This window comes from Podarcis filfolensis, assembly GCF_964270895.1.
Source record: "Podarcis filfolensis genome assembly, chromosome: 13".
Taxonomy (NCBI): Eukaryota; Metazoa; Chordata; class Lepidosauria; order Squamata; family Lacertidae; genus Podarcis; species Podarcis filfolensis.
The window spans coordinates 43,491,517-43,517,555 of NC_139615.1; the positions used below are offsets into that span (position 1 = coordinate 43,491,517).

General features: G+C 45.5%; 3 protein-coding genes across 4 annotated transcripts in view; 1 reads left to right on the plus strand and 2 right to left on the minus strand.

Annotated features, from left to right (window-relative positions):
• The window catches only part of LOC310747938 (tigger transposable element-derived protein 1-like), a 943,100-nt gene that overhangs the window by 21,040 nt on the left and 896,021 nt on the right, over positions 1-26,039 (plus strand). The window lies entirely within an intron of this gene.
• On the minus strand, positions 582-9,038 carry PSMC3IP (PSMC3 interacting protein). The gene is made up of 8 exons (XM_083583748.1): positions 8,912-9,038; positions 6,395-6,510; positions 5,390-5,479; positions 5,050-5,161; positions 4,714-4,859; positions 4,043-4,096; positions 1,202-1,261; positions 582-1,021 (listed from the first exon to the last, which is right to left on the minus strand). Exons 1-8 carry the CDS (start codon positions 8,946-8,948, stop codon positions 965-967), a joined length of 672 nt encoding a protein of 223 aa, XP_083439874.1. The 5' UTR covers positions 8,949-9,038; the 3' UTR covers positions 582-964.
• RETREG3 (reticulophagy regulator family member 3) lies at positions 11,027-25,969 on the minus strand (the record flags this gene model as incomplete). 2 transcript variants are annotated; one of them, XM_083583230.1, is made up of 9 exons in its annotated part: positions 11,027-13,761; positions 14,448-14,580; positions 15,419-15,501; positions 15,953-16,090; positions 16,664-16,748; positions 17,667-17,793; positions 18,920-18,950; positions 20,573-20,679; positions 25,557-25,969. In XM_083583230.1, 9 exons carry the CDS (start codon positions 25,793-25,795, stop codon positions 13,313-13,315), a joined length of 1,392 nt encoding a protein of 463 aa, XP_083439356.1. In that variant the 3' UTR covers positions 11,027-13,312. The 2 variants fall into 2 exon arrangements, with proteins under 2 accessions (XP_083439356.1, XP_083439357.1); XM_083583231.1 differs by having other exon boundaries at positions 18,920-18,947; positions 25,557-25,795.

Below are 26,039 nucleotides of genomic sequence, written 5' to 3' on the forward strand. Positions count from 1 at the left end.
TGCAGCCCATGGGCCGGATCTGGCCCATGAAGATCATTTTACCGGCCCACAAGCCGGCCCCGAACCGAGCTGCCCACTCAGTGAATCCTCTGCGTGCTGCGCTAAACCGGCACAGCGCAGGGACTCGCAAGCGGTGCTGGAAATCACATATGCGCACAAACAGATACCGGAAATCACTTCTGTGCATGCCCAGATGCTGAAAATTGCTTCTGCGCAGGCGTGGTTTTTGGCGTCTGGGCATGCACAGAAGTGATTTCCAGCGCCACGGACATGCGCAGATGCGATTTCTGGCGTAGCGTTGCCCTGGTCCGACCCACAGACAATCTCCGTGGGCGTGATCTGGCCCATGGCTGGTGAGCCTTGCCGACCCCTGTTTGAAGCAAACAAACAAATGCTGCTCTGCAAAAAATATTTCTACGGTTAAAATCTCAAAGGAACCTTCCTGAGGTATCTCAACCACATATGTCTATGGCTAAGCCAATTTTTTAAATAGATATTCAGCCACTCTTCCCAATGCATAAATAGTCTAGACGAAAGACAAGTTCCCCAAAGCAGACAGAAGAAGCATTAAACGCAGAACGCAAAGGAGCTGGGTGGGTTTAATATGCACAACACACCATCTATACAGAATGCAGGCTGGTTACAAACAGAGAAAAATGATACAGCCTTCAGAGTTAATTCAAGTATTTTATTTTGTGTCCCGCACCCCACCCCCAGACAATTTTCTCAAGTGCTTATCAGCAGTCCTGTGTAGTGAGACAGCTTTAAGAACAAAATGGCAATTAGCCTGACATGCCAGGGGAGAGGTGCCGGAACTAAAAAATAATAGTGCAGTAGGCAGGGTCTGCTTATCTCCATCCAACGCAAACGTAGTTTCAAAAATATACAGCAATGTGGAATATGTAGGACTGAAACTTGAGTGCTAAGTAGGTGACAGTTTCATAAAACAGGGAAGCCCTTGGGTTCAGACGGTGGGTAAAGTAACATTGAAATCTTCATCTGTCTCAATGCCAACTTCCTCCTGCACAAAGGACAACACAGACTCCTTAAGATGCGGGGCAGGAAAAGAGAAGCATCCTATATCCCACCTCTGTGCAGCAGTTGGACTAATGCATTATGGGGGCTCGCCGAGAAAAGCCTGCTCAACCCACTGTTATGTGGCCATGTCACTCAGTGGCAGATGGGTTGGGTTTGTACTCACAAAGAATTGCTTCTTGCTTTTGGGGTAGCCTTCCAGGATCGCGTCAAGTAGCTCTGTTGCCTGTTGAGAGAGTCAAAGCACACACTTGGCTACTTGGCCCTTCAACCAAGACAGTGCTGGTAGACAGAAACAAGCCCTCTTGATGGTACAGACAAAAATTACCAAAAAAAAAAGGATGAGCCTAAATATTGCAGGAGCCACGGCTGAGTTTACAAGTTGTAGCTGGGAGGAACAATGGCAACAAGCTATTCCGTATTTCTCAACCTCTTGAAGAACACCCTCCTCCGAGTACTTAATAGTGCAGAATACAACAGTCTGGTATGATTAGAGATGGGAAGCAAAGCTGTCAACCATCCCTTTCTTTTGCGGGAAATTCCCTTATTCCAGCACCGTTCCCCGCTGCTATCCCAGATTGTTAGATATCCTGTAGACTGTCCCCAGGGCAGGTGAGGCTGCTGATCCCTTATTTTTGAGGCTGCTGATCCCTTATTTTCAAATCTGAAAGTTGACAGCTATGATGGGAAGGCCTGGAAAAAACCCGGAAAAAATGGGGGGGGGCAATCCCACCCCCCGTTTTCTAGAAAAAATGAAAAAAAAGTGTGTGAAATATTCAAACTATATCGAACTGTTTCCCCAATTTTTCTGGGGGTTTTCTAGGCCTTCTCATCTCTAGGTATGATCCTGACTTACCATTCTGGAGACCAGATTCAGAAGTAATGCTGATCCAATCAATGGTTTTGCTCCTGGAAGGAGCAGGGAAGGATCAAATCAGCTGTGATTTTCTAAACATGCATCTGCACACTTGCGGGATCATGCTAAACCATGGTTTAGCTTAGTATTATAACGATGAGCCAATGAGAAATACAAAAGGTCTAAACCTCATATCCATCTTGAAACTTGAAATTCCTGGACATTCTCTTTTTAAAAACCAGAACCTGTTGTTATGTTCAGCAGACTACAGTGACTAAAGCTAGAATTAAGATTTAGCTCAAAATACAAAAGAGAGCCAATTGGATTGTCTGATACAGTGCTCAGCTACAAACTTCAAAGGAGTTACAGTGGTACCTCGGGTTACATACGCTTCAGGTTACAGACTCCGCTAACCCAGAAATGGTACCTCGGGTTAAGAACTTTGCTTCAGGATGAGAACAGAAATCGCACGGCGGCAGCGGGAGGCCCCATTAGCTAAAGTGGTGCTTCAGGTTAAGAACAGTTTCAGGTTAAGAACGGACCTCCAGAACGAATTAAGTTCTTAACCCGAGGTACCACTGTATAAGGAAACAAACTGAAGAAAAGAGATTTCATATGCAAATAACTATTCATGTGTGTGGGCAAGATCCTCGGCAAGGAAGACATGGTGCAAAATGACATGCAAACCACAGCCCCTCATAGCTCCCACCACAGATTAGCAAGCATTCAACAGAAAGCACAATCCCAGGAACATTAAACATAATGAGCTAGAATTTTCGAGAATGTTCAGCCTGCAATCCCACTGAACTCATCAGGACCAACAAACAGAATCAAACAGGCAAACTTGCAAAGGAGAAACTGATGAAATCTTTCAATTAAGAGACATCTCTCATTACTTCTGGGGTTCCGATCTCTGGAAAGGGCATCTGGAAACTTCTCCCTCCTAACTTGCAACCAGATTAAACTGGGCAACAAAGTGGCTCTGCATTTGAACATTGCAGGGCCTTGCTTTTTTGTTTTTCCAGACTTGCGTAGCACCTATCACATGTATATTGCATTTTCTATGCACCTCTGGATGGATGAAGTTGCAGAACTAAACAATTGTTGGCATCTGTCTCTCAAGAGAGGGACAATGGAGTGCACCGATGGGGATGAAGTGAAACTTCTGCATCAGTGGCACCAAAGTAACCTGAGCTCATGGGCAGCCCAGATGACAAGATCCCCCTCTCGACCTTGCTGATGTGGTCCGAAAGAAAATAGAGCATCACGTTCGGCACTAGCTTGGCTGCAGGAGTTGCAGGAAGGAGGCGTACAAGGTGGCGTCCAACCGTCTTAAGGACTCCACTCTGGATTTGTGTGGGGTTTGCTATTTAGCATTTTCTTCTCCTGGAGATACCTTGCAAGGCAGCAGAGGTTTAGGATCAGAGCTTTCCTTCTCCTAGGTGGGCTACCTTCACAGGTGGATGAGCCCCATCTGCCCCTCACTTCCCTCTGCAGCATGTGCAGAAACCACCTTCTTGACCGTTGAACCCACTACAGTCATACCTCGGGTTACAGATGCTTCAAGTTGCGTGTTTTCAGGTTACAGATGCTTCAAGTTGTGCGCCAAACCCGGAAGTACCGGAATGGGTTACTTCCGGGTTTCAGCGTATGCGCAAAAGCACTAAATCGCGCTTTGTGCTTGCGCAAAAGCGCCAAATCGCAACCCGCACGTGCGCAGACGCGGCGCTGTGGGTTGCGAACGCTGCAGGTTGCGAACGTGCCTCCTGCACGGATCACATTTGCAACCTGAGCATCCACTGCATTGGTTTTGTCCGATGAATCCACCGGAACCTGTCATTTCATGCAGGGGAAGTCCCAAACTCACAGAGGGTTTGAGACCAATTGGCCATTCTTGCCTGTTTTAGCCAGCCAGTTGAAGCCATTCCTGGCATGTGGCCACTGCCGCACGCTGACATCTTCTAAGAGCCACAGGTAAGAGCTGAGTAAAGGATGGGGACCAAAGGTGGGAAAACGACCCCAGGACGACATGTATGGGGTGTTAGGGGCTGGGTACTACCTCTAATCTAAACAATAGCATTAAAAAACTGCCCTTGGGGCTGTGCGCACCACTTATTCTTTCCGTCCTATATGAAAGACAAGTTGCCTTACCATTCTCTTCCGGCGACGCCATTCCCTGCAATACAACTTCTTTTCATTGTACACCTGCAACAAGCAAAAGGAAAACAATTCTTACACTCAGTCCCCAACAGAATGGCCAGTAACGCAGCCGGCTATGATGCGAGAACCAAAACCACAACAATTGTGTTGGACAGTGTGTGCACAAGCTTTCTGTGTGGGAAAGAATCCCAGAAATGGCAGGCAGCTGTGCTTTTACAGAGGGGACTGTTCACCTTGTGAGTAAGGACATCCAGAGTACAAAAATTGCTTTGGTGAAATTCTAAACAAGCCCCACAGCCTAAAAGGCTCCTGAGAACATGTGCTCACTGGTTGCCTTGATTTGATTAAATGCCAGACAACTCCAGACAAATCAACATTTATCCCCATTTGAATGCTCTAGGTACAGGATGAGTGCTGGGACTGCCCAGATCCCAGGAAGAGAGAGAAATGAATGAATGAATGAATGAATGAATGAATGAATGAATGACAGTATGCATTTTGGAGTTCTCCCATCCTTTGGTGTTTGAGGCTAGCTGAAAATTCAGCAGCGCTAGGGGCCCTGCGTATGGCTGGCAGAGATTGGCAGGGCACCCAGAAAGAACTGTACCTGTCTGGACCATGCCAGTCTCCACTATTGGCCTCTCCCTTGGCAGCTCCATTACCTTTTCTTTCTCCTCAGGAGTCACATGATTGGCAGCAGATTTAATTCGCTCCAGTTTCTCTGTATAATTGGCACAATCTTTTTTTAACTCTTCAATCTCCTTAACCATCTCTGGGGTTGTCATAGAGCCCTTCAGTTCTTTCAGTTCTGGAATGGAATTGCTAGTTACAACATCTGAGATGGCATCGGTCAGTGGGAAGGACTCTAGGCATTCTGTGTACTATGGCTCAGATACAAACATTTCACAAAGGCTCCATACTGTTCAAGTGCTCAATCGCACATGCACTCACTCAGCAAAGGATAGCACAGCAGACGGACTGAACCTGCCTGAACACACCTGACTCCATATGACGACAGTTCTGTTGGAGGGTCTGTACTTTGCAAGACAGTTCCGAAATCTCATTGTCCAGGCCTTTGAGCTCTGAGTCATTCACACTACCAAAGCGATCCTGCATGACCAAAGACGTGAGGGTTATTAACATAATAAGACCAATGGGACAGAGGGTAAAATTGCTACCATGTCACAAACTCTACTTCCCTGTCCAGCAATTACATTTCACTCATGGAATTTGACTTTCCTACACAGTTGTCATTGAAAATATTTTTAATAGTTTGCTTCAGTTACTGGTGTGAGCAAATATTTACTTCCCATGGAACTTGAAAGGCATTTCCCTTACCTGATCTGGAAAATAAATTTTTTGCTTTCCGTACACTTTCTCTTTGATCTTCCCTTGTTGAGCCAACTGTTCTAGTGCCTTCACTACAGCCTAAAGAAACAAGAGAAGGAATAGACTGAGAAAAGGAAAAAAAAATATTCACAAGATATCTGTGAAGTGGACAGACTGATCTTCTGTATGTGCATCTAAGTATCTTTGTCAAGCAACAAACACTGAAAATTAAAACTTTGAGGACTCCCCTTGCCACAAGATACTTGCACATCAAAGGAGACTTACTAAACATGAATTCTAAAGTCCAGCATGATACAGTACTTGACAACTCACATCGCTATCTACTAGTAACCAGGGGAAAATCAGTAAGCTGTGGAAGTGGGAAGAGCTGTAGAGCCCAATATCCTAGGAAACACAGTGTGAGATTTTTTACAGCCAGCCTCCCATGCTGCAATGCCACTACACTGTATAATATGATGAGAAACTGCTGCTGTAAGCAAAGCTTAGCTGAATTTATAACTTGTATAGAGAAACAAGTATATATCTCAGTCAGTCAGTTACCACTGAATGTCAAGCATTGTGAAGTACAAAATATTTGTCAGATTTGCTTAAAATCAAGACAATATCAAACTAGGAATACCCTATACAGTGGTACCTCGGGTTAAGTACTTAATTCGTTCCGGAGGTCCGTACTTAACCTGAAACTGTTCTTAACTTGAAGACTACTTTAGCTAATGGGGCCTCCTGCTGCCGCCACGCCGCCAGAGCACGATTTCTGTTCTCATCCTGAAGCAAAGTTCTTAACCTGAAGCACTATTTCTGGGTTAGCAGAGTCTGTAACCTGAAGCGTATGTAACCTGAAGCGTATGTAACCTGAGGTACCACTGTATAATCGGGGGCCTTTGAAAGGTATACAGAGTGTGCTTAGCTTTTGAAAGGTGTTGCACATGTCTATTTTGCGCTAATGGTGGATGAGACAGCCCCCACACCTTCACCTCTAGGATCTTCTCTCACCGTCTTGCCCAGGCCATGCTCTCGTTGTAAGTTGCCAAAGGCATCCTGAGCACTGTGAGGCCGGTTCTGCTCCTGGAGGTAACGTAACAGGATGGCAGCTGCTCCTTCTCCAGCTCCTTTGCAAACAGAAAGCAGCAGTGTGAATCAACGCGCTCTTCGTGGGGCTACCTTTGAAGGTGACCCGGAAACTGCAATTAATCCAGAATGCGGCAGCTAGACTGGTGACTGGGAGTGGCCGCCGGGACCACATAACACCGGTTCTGAGAGATCTGCATTGGCTCCCGGTACGTTTCCGAGCACGATTCAGTGTGTTGGTGCTGACCTTTAAAGCCCTAAACGGCCTCGGTCCTGTATCTATCTGCCCACGGACTGTCTCACCAGAATGGTGCTCTACGTGGGGTTACCTTTGAAGGTGACTCAGGAACTACAACTAATCCAGAATGCGGCAGCTAGACTGGTGACTGGGATCAGCCACCAGGACCACATAACACAGGTCTCCCACTACGTTTCTGAGCACAATGCAAAGTGTTGGTGCTGATCTTTAAAGCCCTAAAAGGCCTTGGTCCAGTATACCTGAAGGAGCGTCTCCACCCCCATCATTCTGCCCGGACACTGAGATCCAGCGCCGAGGGCCTTCTGGCAGTTCCCTCATTGCGAGAAGTGAGGCTACAGGGAACCAGACAGAGGGCCTTCTCAGTAGTGGTGCCTGCCCTATGGAACACCCTCCCATCAGATGTCAAAGAGATAAACAACTACCTGACATTCAGAAGACATATTAAGGCAGCCCTGTTCAGGGAAGTTTTTAATATTTAACGCTGTACTGTTTTAAACATTTGATTGGGAGCCGCCCAGAGTGGCTGGGGAAACAGCCAGATGGGCGGGGTATAAATAATAAATTATTATTATTATTATTAAAGAAAGAGGAGCATGGGGATGGGGAGAGAAAGCAAAATTTAAGGCAATTCCATCAAGAGTGCAGAAAGCAGGCCCTTCTATTGATGACAGCAACTTGGGAAGAACTGTAGTGGGAAAGAATAGGAGGGATCCTCAGTATATGGCCGTGTTCATATAGGAAGAAAAGATGGCAGTTAACAAACATGTATTGATGCATCCCCCCCAGTTTTAATGTGTCGATGTTTTTCTGTTTCTTTGTTGGCAAGCTGCTTTGGGTTGCCCCCAACTAATAATAAACACACACAGAGAGGACGGAGGGCTTCCATTCTTGGTTGAGCTCATCCCAAGGGCCTGCTCCAGCATCACATCCTGCGATGATCACCATCTCTGTGCACCCCTGTCCTTGAGAGATAAGGAGGTTGGCAACACGAGAACGGGGCCTTTGCAGCAGCAGCTCCTCCTTTGTGGGACCCTCTCTTTAGGAGCTGGGTGAAAATGTCCCTGTTTATTTATTTATTGAATTTATATACCACCCTATACCCGGAGGTCTCACAACCTGCTCCTCATAACCAGGACCACAGAGCTTAGGACTTGCTGATCAGAAGCTCGGCGGTTCGAATCTCCACGACGGGGTGAGCTCCCGTCGCTCGGTCCCTGCTCCTGCCAACCTAGCAGTTCGAAAGCACATCAAAGTGCAAGTAGATAAATAGGTACCACTCCGGCAGGAAGGTAAACGGCGTTTCTGTGCGCTGCTCTGGTTCGCCAGAAGCGGCTTAGTCATGCTGGCCACATGACCCGGAAGCTGTATGCCGGCTCCCTTGGCCAATAAAGAGAGATGAGCGCCGCAACCTCAGAGTCGGTCACGACTGGACCTAATGGTCAGGGGTCCCTTTACCTTTATACCCGGAGGTCTCACAAACTGTTCCTCATAACCAGGCCTTTGGCTGATTAAAGGATGGTGTTATGGGTTTGCTTTTGTTCCTTTGTTACGTATTTCGATTTCCTTTGTTGATGTTCTTGTTGTTGTTCTATTTATTTACTTATCATTATTATTAGTTGGTAAGGCGCCCTGCGGCCCTCAGACGAAGAACGGTATACAAATGCAACGAATAATAATAATAAAATAATAATAATAATAATAATAGTTACAGATAGGTAGCCGTGTTGGTCTGCCATAGTCAAAACAAAAAAATTTTTTTCCTTCCAGTAGCACCTTAAAGACCAACTAACTTAGTTGGTCTTTAAGGTGCTACTGGAAGGAAAATTTTTTTTTTGTTTTAATAATAATAATAATAATAATAATAATAATTAATAATGATAGTAATCGCCACGCAGCCTCTGCGGCCTTCCAGAAAACGGGAGAATTGGCGCCTGAAGGAAGGCAAGAAGCAGGTAACAGGTCTCCGGACACACCGCCAGAAGAGGCCCGGATCCGGACTCGGCGGGCGAGGGAGGCCTGCGGCGAGAGGCCCGGCCGTTGCCTAGCAACGCCAAGGACCGGAGGGAAGGCCCGAGCCGCGGCCTAGAGTCGGCGACGCGCGCGCACGCTCGCGCTCATTCTCTCCCCACCCCCTCCGCCTTCCCCTCGATTCCCCACGTTCTCCCCACCCCGCACTGCCTTACCTGCAGCTCCCTCCCGGGTTTTCCCTGCTCCGCTCATCCTGGCCACGGCGGAGACCCCCCTACCGGAAAAACCCGGAAGCGGAAGCTTGCCGCTATGAGGGCGGGAAGGCGGGCCCAGTGGAAACCATAGAGCTATACCTGTGGGTGGATAGGCCCTGTCAGGCTTCCGGGAGCGCGTTCGGGTCAGGAGAGGAAGGGCGCCCTGGAAACCACAGAGCTATAATTGTAGAGGGATAAGCACTGTCTTTAGACAGCATCTTAAAAAGTAGAGACATATCCTTGCCAACAAAGGTCCGTATAGTAAAAACTATGGTTTTCCCAGTAGTGATGTATGGAAGTGAAAGCTGGACCATAAAGAAGGCTGATCGCCAAAGAATTGATGCTTTTGAATTCTGGTGCTGGAGGAGATTCTTGAGAGTCCCATGCAGTGGCGTAGCGTGGGTTGTCAGCACCCGGGGCAAGGCAAGTAATTTGCGCCCCTAACCCATGGATTTGCGCCCCCTAACCCGTGGATTTGCGCCCCCTAACCCATGGATTTGCCCTAACCCCAGATGTTGCGCCCGGTGCGGCCCGCCCCCCCTGCACCCCCCACGCTACGCCACTGGTCCCATGGACTGCAAGAAGATCAAACCTCTCCATTCTGAAGGAAATCAGCCCTGAGTGCTCACTGGAAGGACAGATCCTGAAGCTGAGGCTCCAAGACTTTGGCCACCTCATGAGAAGAGAAGACTCCCTGGAAAAGACCCTGATGTTGGGAAAGATGGAGGGCACAAGGAGAAGGGGACGACAGAGGACAAGATGGTTGGATGGTGTTCTTGAAGCTACCAGCATGAGTTTGACCAAACTGCGGGAGGCAGTGGAAGACAGGAGTGCCTGGCGTGCTCTGGTCCATGGGGTCATGAACAGTCGGACATGACTAAACGACTAAACAGCAACAAAGCACTGTCTGGCTTCCGGGCTCGCGGGGAGTAAACAAGGAGAAATGCAGTTTTTGCGGGGTAGATGCAGCTGGTGGCTTCGGCAAGGAATCGGTAAACCCGCCTGCTCACAAAAGGGCAGCCACGGAGACAAGGAAGTTCAGGCTCTTCAGGGAGTTGATGCTACCATTTCAAAAGGAGTTTAGAATGATTTACAAGGCTGGGCTGCACTGATTCCTGTAGACTTTAATAAATTCTGGCAGCATTGGGAATATTATTCTAACTTGCACAAACGTAACCATTTGATCGATGGCAAGGCGAGGAGAAAGGAATTTAAAGGGTTGTTTTTTATTTAAAAAAACCTTTATTAACCAGTACACTTTGCGGTAGTCAGAATGAAAGTGCGGCCAAGACTTATTCCAAAGCCTGCCACCTTACTCATCGCAGACGGCACTTTGTTAAACCTTTCCCTGACCTGTAATTTTGGGCCCTGATTAATGCATATGAACCCCCTGAATCTGTTTTATTTACTTTGATGTTGTCATACCGTTCTATTGATTCATCGTCTGCACTTTTGTTATAATGAATATTGTTTTTAATATTGTTCATAGTGTAAGTACCGCTTGGAGATTTAAAAAAAAAAGGAAGTTTCTTTAGAAAGGTTTTTAAAATAAATAAATATACCCGCTTTGTGTGGGTTGGCAGACCCAAACAAAACCTATGCAGGACACAAAAGTACTATGATCATGTAGGAGGGGGGTGGTCTTGCTGTTCTTTTTTGTGCTGGATATTATGCACCTGTGCAAATTTTCATCATACCTACCTGGCATCACTCCAAACTGAGGCTTGAGTGAAGCCAATCCAACCGTATTTAGTCCTGGCAAGGTCAGTGGCCCAATAATACTTATTGCTTGATCTGAACCAGGAAAGCCTGCCATTAGCACTCAATGTAGGCCTAGATAGGGGCAGGGACACATGCAATGTCCCTGGGCTCCTCTCTGGCCTTTGCACTTGTAGCTTCAAGGTCTGCTAAGGGTTTCTAAGCATTTTGAAGCCAGGTTCTCAATCACAGGGAGCTTTGCACATCTAAAAATGAGTCCATTAGGGACATTAGAGATAGGGCTTGCATGTGCGCCCATGCCCCATTGAAGTATCTCTGTATTGTAAGTGTAGCACTGAAGAAACCAAGAAACCAGGCTTGTCTCAAATTCTTTATTTTGCACCAGTTAGGGCAGAAAGAAACACTCAATAAAAACAAAAAAAAGTATCATCCCACTACTGATACAGTGGGTAAGGTATTGTTGTTTTATTGCACTAAAATCTTGTTCTAATCCACATAACACAAAACCTAATGAAATAATGTCAGTTTCCCACCTCAAAAGTTATCAGCATCTTATTTTAAAAACTTCTGCAAGATGACAAATTACTCTATAAACTTCCACAATATTGGCTGATTTGTAAACACTAAAAAAGGCAGTTAAACACCATGATATTGCCACACAAATGCTACCCAAACCAAGCTGTTTCAAATATACAAAGCACCACCCTCTTGAGTCTTTTCTGCAAGAATGTGCTATTTAGGCATATAGCATCTACATCACATTACTGCTTGGCCAAGAAAACAATAGGCAGCGTATCACAGAGGTCTTCAGATGCGAAGTCGGGGAAAAATATGTAAACGCCTAACTACAGAGCCTGAAAGAGGGTGCAAGTTGAGCTGGAACTATGGGAACCTAGAAGGCTAATTGGATATGCAGGTATTCAAGATGGTTCGGTTCAGCAGATTCACAAGTTGTGAAAGTAGGCTGGAAACCTTTTAAATAAAACTAAAAGTAAAAGCACAGCATTTATTCAAGTCTCTCTTCAGTCCACAGAGGGTTATCAGAATGGCTTTGCACTAAGAATAATTATTTCTAAGGTACACTCTTCCAATCTTTTTGTATACAAACCCAAAAAGTCTGGATGTGGTGTTCTATAAGGGAAGATATGGATCACCAACTTACTAGCTGCAGCACATAGCCCCACACAGTATGTTCTGTGAAGGTTCTTTGCAGGTCTGAGACACTGGTTAAAAATCATACCAGCATAGTTAACAACTTGTGCCGGTTTTACTGAAACAAGGAGAAACAGGTATCAGGGGTCCTGTGAAAATCCACACCATAACATTAGCAACATCCAGATGCCATTTGTAAATGGTTTATTCTTGAGGAACACAGCACCATCTTCACAGCAATGCACACAGTGCAACCAAGATATGGGAATTTGGTACCCTAAATCAGTCATCGAGCCAATCTAAAATTGGTCTTCAAAACAATGCTGCCGCCATACTGATTGCAGAGATTCACAGAAATGATGATATAATCTCATTCTGTATTAACAGAGGCTTTTTCTAATGAAATATTCTGAAGCCGTGATCCCCACTTTTATGCTCTACTTGCAAAACTGCACATATTGTGGGTGAGCAGGCCCTAGGAATCTGGCTTTGCTACTCGTTTTCATCTGTGATCCTAGGCTAAAAAAATTCTGTAGTACCTATATTGTTTTCTTCAAAAAGAGGGGGCCATCCGAGAGCATAAAACATCCATGAATTCTGAAACAGGTCTCAAATGACCAGTGCATGGACACGCCAGACTGACAGACCCTTTGCCACTACAGACTGTTTAGTGAGGAAGCATATTCATGGTTCCCGCATAGGTGCTGGGTTTGGTGACTGACAGAGGGTAACTAGGAGCCAAATCTTTTGTTGCTTCTGCCCAAACCTTTATGGTGCGGGGTGGAGGGCATTTTAAGTGCTGGGAACTTCTCTGAAATAGTTAATAGTAAAGTGTGTGTGTGTGTGTGTGTGACTGTTTGCGTGAGTGTCCAACCCACCAAAATATTATTGCCATTATCATGTGCGAGAAGAGCCAGAATAGAGCTCCAGAAGTTCAAAACATAAGGATTTGGGGTCATTACGTGCAAATGCTTACTGGGGATAGATAGAGGCTGCTTCCAGTACCTTGCAGATGTCAGGGTCCCATACACAAACATAACAGAGGTACACTCAGTTAGATCTGAAGATTTCCTTCTTACAATCAGCAGCTGGGTACAAGTCACTTCCATCACTCAAGAGATTTTAGATCTTTATCTGGCTTTTGAATAAAAGCCAATTCCTGTTGCCTGACTTCTGTTGCATTAAACACGAGCTGAGATCTGTCTTCCAAGGCCCGTTTTGGAACGTGAACCACAACAGCAGGACATTTTGGCTTTGAACAAAGAGTGCAACACACAGCAAGCTAGAAAGGTGAAGGGCATGGCAGGTTCAGCAACAAATATCTTCCGATTCTGCACCAGAAGGGTTTTGTTCTAAAATTCACACTGTCTTCCAAATTTGCCCAATCAGGCTTTACATCAAAGAATGGGGTATTATCTTACTCCTGCACAAGGCTCTCCATCTGTGCTCCATGAGACAGAAGAGCCACAGCAGGGAAGGGAAGACAACTGTTTATTGGCTGCGGGAACTGGATGGATCCATCTGATTCAGCTCTGACTGATCCAGCAGTTCGAAGTCATCTCCTTCAGCATCTGTATCGAGCTCCGAGCTGGAGGTCCGGAGGAAAGCCCTGGCACTTTGCTGCCGTCTGTTGCCAGGCACGGAGCCAGACTGGGAGGCTCCTGACAAGGCCAGCTGGATCATTCCCCTGGTTACAAAGCCAGCCAAGTCATCTGTGAGGTTGTGCATTAATGGCAGGTTACCTAGGATATCCGAGGTCACTTCCTCCCGGTCATGAGAAAGTCGCAGCTCTTCCTGGCCTTGGACACGGCAGGCAAGGCTCGGTATGCCTATGCTGGTATCATCTTCATCGTCTATGCCTGTCACCTCAGGGTTGATGGAAGGGAAATCTGGAAGATCTCGGGCAAAGGATTCCTCAGGGTCGCTGTGGCCATCAAAGTCTATTGAGAGAGGATTAGTTTGGTGAAAAGTCATTACTCGGTTTCTCTGCCTACCACTAAGTAGCCTAACTTCCTACTGGAAAACAGGCAACAATTTCTTTAAATTATATTGTCTTCCCACAGGGATCTATAATGTTGGGGGGGGGGCGAGTAAAAAATTAGAGTTATGAAACCTATTCCCAAATACTTGACTGAGCTGCCTCTTCTGCAGGAGAGAGAAAATTTACAAAGCTTCTGTACTGCAGCAGACCTCAGAATTGAATTTGAGGGACCAAGAACTAACTCTGTCTGGGTTCTGGCATTCTTAATTGGCAAATGGGTCTTAAAACAATCTGACAGGCAGAAGCCTTTCTAACTCTTAACGCCAGAAAGCCCTCAACTGAAGGTGCTGAGGACTGAAAGCTCCCATTTCAAAGAATAAAATTCCAGGTTCTGTCACTCAGTGGACCAGTGGACTCAACTTCTGCCTGCACCAATCTTTGTCTGCTTCATTCAATGTAAGCTACAAGCTTTTTAAAGCAGGACCAAGGCAAACTTTCCATGTTGGAAGGCTGGCTGGTCTCACTTTATCGACATTCTGATATCTTGCTTTTTTATCCCAACAACCAACAGCTGCAACAGTATGATTAATATGTTATTTGGTAGCAACTATGTTCTTTAATAACTTTGATAATAGCTGTCCTCACCTTCAGATCCCTCTGTCAGGGGGGTTTGACCTCGTGAAAGATTAAATGTCCCATTCTCAGTATAGGATACTTCTGCATCAGAGTGCTCCGAATCTGAGATAGCCAGCTCTTTGGCAACTATTGCATCATCCAACTTGAAAAGAAGCAAATGATAAAAAAATAAAATCTAAGCAAGGTAATTTTGGGTTACTGGAGAGCACACATACCTCCATAATGCCATTCAACACCACATGGACCCAGAGACATTCCTCTCAGCAATGGAAATGAGGAACTTGAAAGCCAGGCACACCCCTCCAGTTCTTCTTTTCCATTCTGAAGGTCTTTACTTCATTTTACAGCCACCCAGGTGTTGCCCAAAAACTGTTTTACAAAATTAAAAATGTCTATATCTGCTTCTGAAAGTATGAGATGTAGTTGTAATGAGGGAAATCCAACGGCACTATAACAAAACAATTTTATATTCAAGTTAAGAAGAATAGAGCCAACAGGAGATGCTTTATCTCAGAAATCAGGCAAGTTTGACCATGAGTAAAAACTCACAGGCTGCCTTGTTGCTTACCCTCCCGCACCCCAATCTTCGCAGCACCCTATCTTAGCAGCGGGTGGCACTGTGGTCTAAACCACAGAGCCTAGGCCTTGCCAATCAGAAGGTTGGTGGTTCAAATCCCCGCGACGGGGTGAGCTCCCGTTGTTCGGTCCCAGCTCCTGCCCACCTAGCAGTTCGAAAGCACGTCAAAGTGCAAGTAGATAAATAGGTACCGCTCCAGCGTTAAGGTACACGGCGTTTCTGTGCGCTGCTCTGGTTTCGCCAGAAGCGGCTTAGTCATACTGGCCACATGACTCGGGAGCTGTCTGCGGACAAACGCCGGCACCCTCGGCCTACAGAGCGAGCCCAGAGTCGTCCGCGACTGGACCTAATGGTCAGGGGTACCTTTACCTTTATTCTTTAACAAGATCCATGCCCTATTTACCGTGGGACAGAAAGCAGCAAGTTCTTCTTCACTGTCGCTCCCATCAGCACTAGCAGCATGATGGCTCAGCATCTTTTGTCGCACTGCAGAGAAATCAGGGGACAGAATAGCAGTTATAAATGGGAAGCGAACAACTCTGCATGCCCATAAAGAAGCCAAGCAGAAGAAACAGGTGTGATCCAGAGAGAAGACTTTGGGACTGCAAACCAGAGGCTGCAGAGGGCAAGGAGGGGCACCCCAAGAGCTAAAATGCTAACTGACCACTGTGCCCTAATTAGGACTGCAACAATTCCGGTCCCATGTTAGAAACAGTTTGGACATTCAATTGCTCATCAATTGTGGGAAATGCTCATTCCCTTCCTCCCCCCCCTCAAATCCTGACAAACTGTGGTTAGGGATGCGAGGAACATTCTTAGGTAACTACTGATCCATTCAGTGTTTTCATCCAATTTTGTCAGGTTCTTCACACCACCAACAAAAAGACGTGGCAGACAAGAAGTGGGTGAGTTAGTACCAGCCCTTTGCAAGACTTACATTGCCTCTCCTTATGTTTGGACATCATGTAGCCATGAACACTGAAGTCCAGCCGCTGCAGAGCTGGCTCCAATTTGGTGTACAGGCGGTGACCCAGCCGGTGGTAAACAGCAAGTGGCCACAGAAGGATGGAAACCACTGCAGGAGAAGGATAACAACAGGAGGACTCAAAGAAGGAACTTTGGGAAACTCAAGGCAGTAGAAACGTAAGATGATTGGACCCCACTGAACTTGAAGCATGGGAAGCCCCAACAAAAATTTATAATTTGGCAAAATATTTGGACTTTATGATATGTATTTGGAATATTTAATGTGATTTGATTGGATTGTTAAAATGGAAGACTTAATAAAAATTATTATTTTTAAAAAAAGGAAACCACTGCAGGAAGAGGATGATTAGAGGGTTGGTGTTCAATAAACACTCTCAGACGGCATTTTGGGATACAATATAATAGAACAGAGATATCATGTATTATATCATACATAAAGATCTTATCTAAACGTATAGATATGTTTGTGGTTTTATTGTTTGCTTTGTACTTTCTTCTTTTTTTGTAAACCACTTAATGGACTGTTTAAACATTATGTACACACAAGTTTGCAATGCAACCGAGTTGGAACAGCTCAGAATAACCTTGTTTGCAAATGCTCTGTACTTTCAAGCGAAGGGCACTCTGTTGCCCAATCCCCGCCCAGCACACAGATACTCACTTGTTAGATAGGCAAGACAGACACCTGGAATGTACTGGCCCAACACAGCCAAAAATGTGAGGACACCGCAAGCCAGAAGGCAGAACTGGAAAACAAAACCCAAAGTTAGTCTCTACCGAATTGAGAAAAGTGAGCAAAGTGGCTCCTACGGCTCAAGATCATACAGAAACGCTTTGCCTGCTGCCAGAAAGCTTACTGCTTGGGAACAGAGACCAAAACAGAGGAATTCTGCTTGAAAAGCCTTGCATAAGCATTAGGAGAGAGGGAGGGAGGAACCTCATGAGCCACAGCTGCCTTTGGACCAAGCCCTGGAGTGATTTTGACAGAATCAGGGCAACATTTCTACTTTGGAATGTAGGTGGAAGCAAGACCAGTCTGATGAAAGCTCCATCTAATAGGATGGCGGCAGTATTTTCCATTTTGGCATCCCATTCCTCTTCCTCTTTGTACCTGCCTCTCTACCCTCCAGTTTCCTTCTTTCCCAGTAAGGAAAGCACACCTGTACAGAGCACTTTGCGTACACAGTTGCAGATGGATTATAAAAAGGACTCTGACCATTAGGCCCAGTCGTGACCGACTCTGGAGTTGCGGCGCTCATCTCGCTATATTGGCTGAGGGAGCCAGCGTACAGCTTCCAGGTCATGTGGCCAGCATGACTAAGCTGCTTCTGGAGAACCAGAGCAGCACACAGAAACGCCATTTACCTTCCCGCCAGAGTGGTACCTATTTATCTACTTGTACTTTGACATGCTTTCGAACTGCTAGGTGGGCAGGAACCGAGCAACGGGAGCTCACCCCATCGCGGGGATTTGAACCGCCAACCTTCTGATCAGCAAGTCCTAGGTTCTGTGGTTTAACCCACAGCACCACCCGTGTCCCAGATGGATTATACCTCTACATAAAGAAAAGAGTAATTCAAATTGCTGCTATTCTTTGTTCTTTGCTCCCCCTTCCCCTCCAACGTATTCCCCGATGGCTAGTATCAATGAGGACTGCTTTTCACCTTGCCCGGATTTTGCCTTTTGAAGCCCAACAGGTTCCTCATGAAGCTGTCTCCTGTGACCCATCCTTCTGCCAAATAGTGACATAGTTCAGGCACACTCAGCAGTCGGGGGTGGACGTAGCCCCAGCTGGAGGGACAACAAAAAAGGACATCTTACCTTGCTGATAGAATATCAAGAAAACCTACTAGAGTTTTAAAATAGCCCTCTTCTCATTCCACCTCATCAAAGCTGCTCAGGGGTCACGTTTCACACGCAAGAAACGGACCCTGCATTTGAACTTGAAACCCACACTTGCTTAATCTGAGCCCTTTCTAAAGCAGCAGCACTCCCAAACACATAACCCACAGAAGTGAATGAAATTTTCTCAATTCATTTCAATGGGATTTGTGCAGAAGAATTTGACACTGGAGGCAACCTTCTAAAGGGCAGACAAGCCACTCACATGTATTCACAATTAGGCAGTTTAAAGGGTGTTAATAAGTACTTAAATCTCCATGTCCTTGGCTGTGCACTCGAAGAGATTAAGGAGCAGTGAACAGGTTGGATTTCCCCAGCTTTTCAACCCATTTCCCCAGGAAAACTGGAGATTCTAAGAACCCAGTGCATGTAGAGTTCAAGGTCTCAGATTTATGTAGCTCGCAACCTAATCCTAATATAGTAGTACCTTGGTTTACAATTATAATATGTTCCGGAGGTCCGTTTGTAAACCAAAACAGGTTGTAACCCAAGGCGCGCTTTTGCCAATGAGGCCTCCAAAAATTTTTTGTTTGTAATCCAAAAAAAAGGGTCGTAATCCAGAAAAAGGTTGCAAACTGGGACACGCACTTCCGGGTTTGACGTGTTTGTAATCCAAAATGTATGCAAACCAGGACGTATGCAAACCAAGGCACCACTGTAATGGTTTACAGCATAATGTTCTACATGTCAACTCAGAATGAAGTCCTATTCACTGCAATAGGACACAGAATTGCAACCTTACTCTGGGACCTAGCAGTAGACTTTCTCCCAAGCAAGCATAGGATCGCAGCCTTAGTTACAAACTATGAGAAGAGGTAGGTAAGCAACAATATTCAGGAGCAACGTCGCCATCTTGGAAGTAGCTCGGAGCAAGGGATCTTTCCTTCCATCCAGCCACGGAAGGGCATTCATTTGCCAATAAGGTTTAAATTAACAAAAAGCATTACAGCTAAGCCACACACCCACATGTAACATGAGACATGCTACAAAGAAACGGATATTGAATTTTTCATACCTTTCATTGTCTAATTCATCAGGTCTTGCTACTAAAACATTAAAGACAGATCAGGATTAGTTGTGAGGGAAATGCCTGGGAAAACTCTTTGCTGCATAATTAAAATACACAGAATAATGCATAATTGTTTCCCACTGACAGCCTGCAACTGAAAACATCCTGAGCTTAGTATTTTATCCTGTGCCCCCACTTTTATAAACTCAACTTTTTTATTTATTATGTTTGTAATCTTGTACAAATGCAATTGTACAATTGTAGAAATTGTTTTGTTGCCTTTAGTTTACAAATGCAAACATTTTGTATTTTATTGTACACTGCTATTTTGTTGTTGTTTGTGAGGCAGTTTATAAATCTGCAAATATATTTAAAATGAATTTTAAAAATTAAAACACTGCCCCTCAAGATAGCTTCTTGTAATGCTCTTATTATTATAGCAGCCTGATTTGGGGGCGGGGGGGCGGAGCTAGCAGTCAATGATCTGGTTAGCATGCAATGCTAAACCTCACCATAGCTTAGTGCAAATGTGTGGGTTGCCAGAGAAGATATTACGGTCACTTTGCTCTTCAGTCATTCATGTAATTTGAAATCAAGCTCGTGGTCTGACACAAAATGTAACTCAAGTTTATTTATTTACCCTTGTTTTACAGCTCATGGTTTATCTGGTGGAGACAGACCACAAAGCTTGGGTTTGGATGACATACAAAGCCAAACTATGGCTTAGCTCATAGCAGCAGGACTGGAAGAACAAGAAACCACCATCTCCTCTCCCAAGGACCCGTGGCCTTGCACTAAACCATGATTTTGCTTAGCATTATGTGCAACCTGAACTAATACTCTTTTAGTTCTTATCTAAGATGATAGTTCTCAAAATGCAAGCAGGCTTTCAATTGGGAACAAGTTTTTTTTTAATCAAATATTACCTCAGCTTCAGCATGTTAGAGAGAAAAACCATCAGGTTTCAGTCTTTAATGAAGCCTTTAAAACTACTGCTTAAATTTATTCTTCCATCCTTCATGAATACAGCTTTCTATATCATAAACTACTACTATAGTCAACAAATACATTTTTTTACCATAGGTTACCTCCCTAAGAAATTATACTATGGTTTTGTTTAATTGACTTGACTGCTTTCAGACTAAAATATAATTTAAGATATACACCAAGATGTTAGTTCAATGGTCAATTTAATGATGAACTAAAGCCTGGACTGTATGTCTCTATAACCAATAAGAAAAAATACCCCCTTTGGAATATGTTTTAACATTGATAAACAAAGGCTTTTTCTGGAGCTAAAGAACAAAAGCAGATCTTTGGAACATCTGAGATCTGGGTTAAGTGAATTTGGAAAGCAAAGCTCCTACACATGAACAAGTAGTGAAAATGCAGCAACCTGAAATACAAATCCCAATTTTCCAAACCACCAGTTTCATTATGGTGGAATTGCTCCTCTCCCTCCCACCATCTGAGCAGCCAGGGTGCCTTTTCAACACTATCAACTCCTAAACATTCATTTCAACTAGGAAGGCGCCCAGTTTACAAGATCTTTGTCAATGACTGTTTTGATTAATGAGATCTGCAATTTCTTGAGTTCAGAAATGGGGGTGGGGGAAGAGACCACAGCTGGATTCAAGGGTCAAGTAGGGAAAAACATACCTCTTATTTCAGGCCATATTTTATTCTTCCACTGATCTAAACACACTATTAGTATCAGGGTGAAAGCAACCAAGAATATCAGGTGAAGAGACGTCAGAGCAAAAAACCTGAGGGAAAATACAGCTAGTCAGTACACAATTTTCCTTTAGAAATGTTACCTTAAAAGCAAGAGCTGACGTTAGGCCATGGAGCAGGAGAATCCCAAGATAAATAATTATTGCCTTATGATTGGCAGGAAGAGGTTAGAAAACAACAGGTAAGGAATGGAAGGTATCACAACAGCTCTTTGCAGTATATTTCCATTAGGGTTAAATAATGTGAGAGAGTTGATTTTGTGTGTGTGACCTCTATGACATCCACCAGATACCATCCTATTTCTGATCATTGATCTGAAAACTGATCATTTTAGCTATTCACTCTGCCAATCAAGAAGGAAACTGACATTTATGGCAGCTGCAGCTTATTTATTATCGTTATACAGTATTGAAATCTTAAGCATATGGGTTGCTATGGACAGGAACCAGTTTACAATGGTTTGTACCTTCTGGCAGGAAAATGTTTAAAGAGACGAAGATCAAGGGAAGAAAAATTGTTCAGCATCAAGTGTCAGGAGTTTGCAGAAAAGCGGGAGAAAGCTTAAAACTGCCTATGGACTACAGAAAGATGGGTGTGTGTGTGAGTATATATTCTCATGTTATTCTTATTTATCTCTTAAGAGTCATTATAAACAAATGAGTATCAACATATCGGGCATTTAGAAAGTATTCAAGTCAGTGGTCACTTTCCACTCAATTATAACCAGAAGCAAAATCTGCAGTGCTAGTAAACTGTGAATAAGAGTTACACAGCTTTCTATAGTCAAAATTATTTTTACCATAAATGTAAACATGTAAATAACTTTGTATCCATGCATACAAAGAAAGATTGATTACACTTTTTTCAAACTGAAACACTCAGCAGCCAACACAAGATCCTTGTCATTATGTTTCAACATAAATTACTATGGATTTTACAGTCTTAATATCTCTGGTAAGCTAAGGCTGAGCCTTGTTGAATGGCTGCAGTCTGTTAAATGTAGCAAGAGAGATACTCAGTGAATGCCAAGAAGCCTGTTAAGTCAGTGAGAGGCAGAACCACTCAGCAGTGACACACAAAATGACATGTGAGCTCAGAGGTTCTGTTTTTTTCAGAAGATTTGAAGACTTGCTTGTTCCCTCTCTGAATAAGAGCTGTGTGCCTTCTCTGCAACGATTAGTCAAATATAATCAGTATTGTTGGGAAGGAGCTGCGTCCACCAGAATCAGAGACAGATGGCTATTTTCAATCATTTAATGAGAAGCAGCCCTTGGGAGAAAGTCATAAGCCATCTGTAGCACTAATGATATAAATGATCAGTCTGAGGCATGTAATAAGGGGCTCTTCAATGAGACCCAATTACACACCAGTACTGAGCAAGAAGATACACAGAAGACCTCAGGCTCCTATCAAGAACAATGATAATCTTACTTTGGTGTCCTACCCATGGAATTAACACACTTCAGATCTGTTTTCCAGAATACAAATTACCGTATTTTTCGCTCTACAAGACGCACCTAGTTTTTGGAGGAGGAAAACAGGAAAAAAAATATTCTGAATCTCAGAAGCCAGAACAGCAAGAGGGATCGCTGCGCAGTGAAAGCAGCAATCCCTCTCGCTGTTCTGGCTTCTGGGATAGCTGCGCAGCCTGCATTCGCTCCATAAGAGGCACACACATTTCCCCTTACTATTTAGGAGGGGGAAAGTGAGTCTTATAGAGCAAAAAATACGGTACTTGGCTGATAAATACAGTACAACCAAAGGAAATGTGTGTGCATTTAAAGCAATCTTGCTGCGGTGAAGGTCATATTGGGCTTCACCCAATAACAACAGGTTATCAATAATAGATTATCAAGCATCAGGGGATTTCCCTTTGAGAGCAGGGTAGACCAGGGTTCCCCAGTCACTTGTGCAGTGTGTAACTGCCTGCATTCATCCTCTGTTTTTATTAATTGCAACTGAACATTTTATTTCCAGAAGTAGGTCAGCAGGTACATGCTGATGCTCACACGAAGGCAGTTCAGGGGACTACACATTTCCTATTGTTTCCTTAAAAGCACTGCTGCAGCCATAGCAGCTTGGTGCTCTGAGAAGCAGTCTATCACAATGAGACGCCATTACTCTCTAGAACGGGGGATCAGAAGTCTGTAATCTGGCTCTCCAGAACCACTTTCTAGAAGCACAGGCAGTGACCACATAAGAGGCAGATTTTGGCTGGTCAAGGACAAAGCTTTGCTCTGCTGGGTTGAGAATCAGTCTAAGAAACTGAAGGGGATTCTATAAAGGATACCTGAACCTCAGGGAGGGGATCATAGCTTTGCCCATCGATGCTGAGTGAAGCACTAGGAAAGTCTAAGATCCTAACTTTTCCATCCAGTATCCAAACAGCTCCATCAAGTCTCCAGGTGTTCCCATGGCAAGTGCAGGATTGGCCAGCACACCCATCACTAGCCCTCATGATTCATAACAGAGAGCAACTGAACTCTGTCAATTCAGCATGCTCTAACCTGCCTAACAAACCCACATTATAAAACAGATCTAGGCAATGACTTCTGCCGGCAACCTTTTCCCTTGGGTCTAAGTCTCTAAGAGTACACATGAACTTTCTGGCTAGGAAAAAACTAAAGCAAAAATAAGATCAGTTCAAATCTCACTTCTGGACACAAAGAAGGCTCTATTTCCATAAATACTTTTATCCCATGTACTGTCTTGATGTCAAAACACTAGATGCAAGCTAGCTAGCAAGCAAGCAGAATTGTCTTCACAAGGGAGGGTGGAGAGAGGAGCTCTTCCTCAGTTCATTACTTTTTGCTTTTTTTATTCAAAACTGACAACAGACATGCAACAGGCATGGGGGTTCACCTCACAGAGTTTTTGTTGTGGGGGAGGAAGGGAAAGGAGATTGTTAGCTGCTTTGAGACTCCTGAAGGGGGGTGAAAGGCGGGATATCAAATCCAAATCCAAACAGGAGGGATTAGCAGAGGCAATAGCATAGGGGTCTCAACAACAGGTCAGTTGCTAGAGCATGAGACTCTTGATCTCAGGATCTTGAGTTCGAGACCCCCATTGGGAAAAAGATTCCTACATTGCAGGGGTCTGGACTGGTCCCTTTCAACCCTACAATTCTATGATTTCTACAAATTCTTCAGGAAGCTGCCAACCCCTGGATTGGCGGTAAGTAAGAAGGGTGATGGGGTGGTAGTGGCAGCTCACTGAGGCCAGCCTGAGGTTGGTGACGCAGTGCCCCATTCCCCAAATGGATCAGCCTCCAGCCAGTCCCTTTCTTCCTAGCCACTAGGCCAGGCTCCCTGACAATGCACTTAAGACCAGAGCTCACCAAGGTTGCCACATAAGGCTGCCTTTTAACCAGAACACCACCATGCTTCATAAAAATGTAATGGATATTCCTCTTCAGAGACTCATTTCATTGGGAGAGTTTAAGCCAACTGTTGTAACGCAGGATAGCCCACCTGGTAGTCCCTTGTAGTCGGGGGGGGGGGGAAAGGTGGGGGGTACAGTATAAATAAGCATATAATTGTAATTATAATAAATAACAAGCAAGTATAGCTCTGTTGGTAGAGTAAAGGTAAAGGGACCCCTGACCATTAGGTCCAGTCTTGGCTGACTCTGGGGTTGCGGCGCTCATCTCGCTTTATTGGCCAAGGGAGCCGGCGTACAGCTTCCGGGTCATGTGGCCAGCATGACTAAACTGCTTCTGGCGAACCAGAGCTGTGCACGGAAACGCCGTTTACCTTCCCGCCGGAGGGGTACCTATTTATCTACTAGCACTTTGATGTGCTTTCGAACTGCTAGGTTGGCAGGAGCAGGGACTGAGCAACGGGAGCTCACCCCGTCGCGGGGATTCGAACCGCCGACCTTCTGATCAGCAAGTCCTAGGCTCTGTGGTTTAACCCACAGCGCCACCCGCGTCCCTAATCTCAGGGTCGTGGGTTTGAGCCCCACCTCGGGCAAAATATTCCTGCATTGCAGGGGGCTGGACTAGATGACCCCGGGGATCCCTTCCAACTCTGCAGTTCTGTGAAACGAAGCTAATAGAGTATTTCAAAAGAGGTATGCAGCCTGCTTCCATGCCACTCAATGATAACTTATTACTTCAGGTAGTGCTAATAAACAAACAACAACAACAACAACCTGGGATAGCTCAGTCTGAAAAGCAGAAGCCTCTTGATGATGATGATGATGATGATGATAATTTATTTATACCTTGCCATCTGGCTGGGTTAACGCCAGGGTCATGGGTTCCAGCCCCCTTTTTTGAGGGGGAAAGATTCATGCATTGTAGGGGGGTGGGACTAGATGACCCTCAGGATCCTTCCCAAGCCTGCAATTCTATGATTTTAACAAGGTACCCGACACGCGCCCCCCCGCCAAAACAAAAGCAAACCCCTGAAAGGATATTCCCTCATGATTTGCTACTTCAGGTAGCGCTAATAAACAAACAACACCAACAACCTGGGACAGCTCAGTCTAAAAAGCAGGAGCCTCTTGATGATAATAATAATGATGATGATGATGATGATACAGTAATGACTTTTTTATACCTTGCCATTTGGCTGGATTAATGCCAGGGTCGTGGGTTCCAGCCCCCTTTTTTGGGGGGGGGGTTCATGCATTGTAGAGGAGTGGGACTAGATGACCCTCAGGATCCTTCCCAAGCCTGCAATTCTATGACTTTACGAAACAAGGTACCCGACACCTCCCCGCCAAAACAAAAGCAAACCCCTGAAAAGGATATTCCCTCATGATATGTTACTTCAGGTAGTGCTCAGAAGCGCCGCGGGAGACGGAAAAGCTTCACCCCACGTCAAGCCCGTTTCCCGCCCGCGTCCCCTCGCCTCCTCCATCCCTCCGAGAGGCCCCTTTTTCTGACCCCCCGAGCCCCTCGCACCCGAAGGCGGCGTGAGCTCCGGCCCAGCCCAGCGCGCTCCTCGCCGGCCTCTCCCAGACGAGCGTGGCCTGCAGGGCGCTCAGCGCCGGCTCGTAAGGCCCCAGGCGGCCCTTCAGGTAGGCGCTCAGCGCGCGCACCCGCCGCTCCCGCTCCGACGCCGCCGGGGCCTGGGCGCCGCCGCTGAGGGAACCTTCGCCGCTCCGGCCGCCGCCTCCTCCTCCCGCCGCCTCGGCCTCCATCCTTCCTCTCCGCCCAGCGTCACCGGGAGACCCGCGGATGGCGGAGGAGGATCATCGTTCTCCGTCACCAACGGACACCGCAGAGGCAAGCGGCACTACCAGAGCCGCCGCCGCCTCCCTCACACTCGCATGGCCGCCCCCATACCCGGCGACAACATGGGGCGGCGCCATCTTGCCGTACGGAAAGCGCGCTTCCTGCCGTTCCGGCGCATGCGCGTTGCCGAGGGAAGAAAATATATATATA

Coding starts and splice junctions, on each gene's coding strand:
- PSMC3IP (XM_083583748.1), bottom strand. CDS start 8,948: ATGAGCGGAGCAGGGAAAACCCGGGAGGGAGCTGCAG. Junction 5,162..5,389: donor AAATTTATTTTCCAGATCAG/GTAAGGGAAATG, acceptor TTGGTCATGCAG/GATCGCTTTGGTAGTGTGAA. Junction 1,262..4,042: donor GGCGTCGCCGGAAGAGAATG/GTAAGGCAACTT, acceptor CTCTCTCAACAG/GCAACAGAGCTACTTGACGC.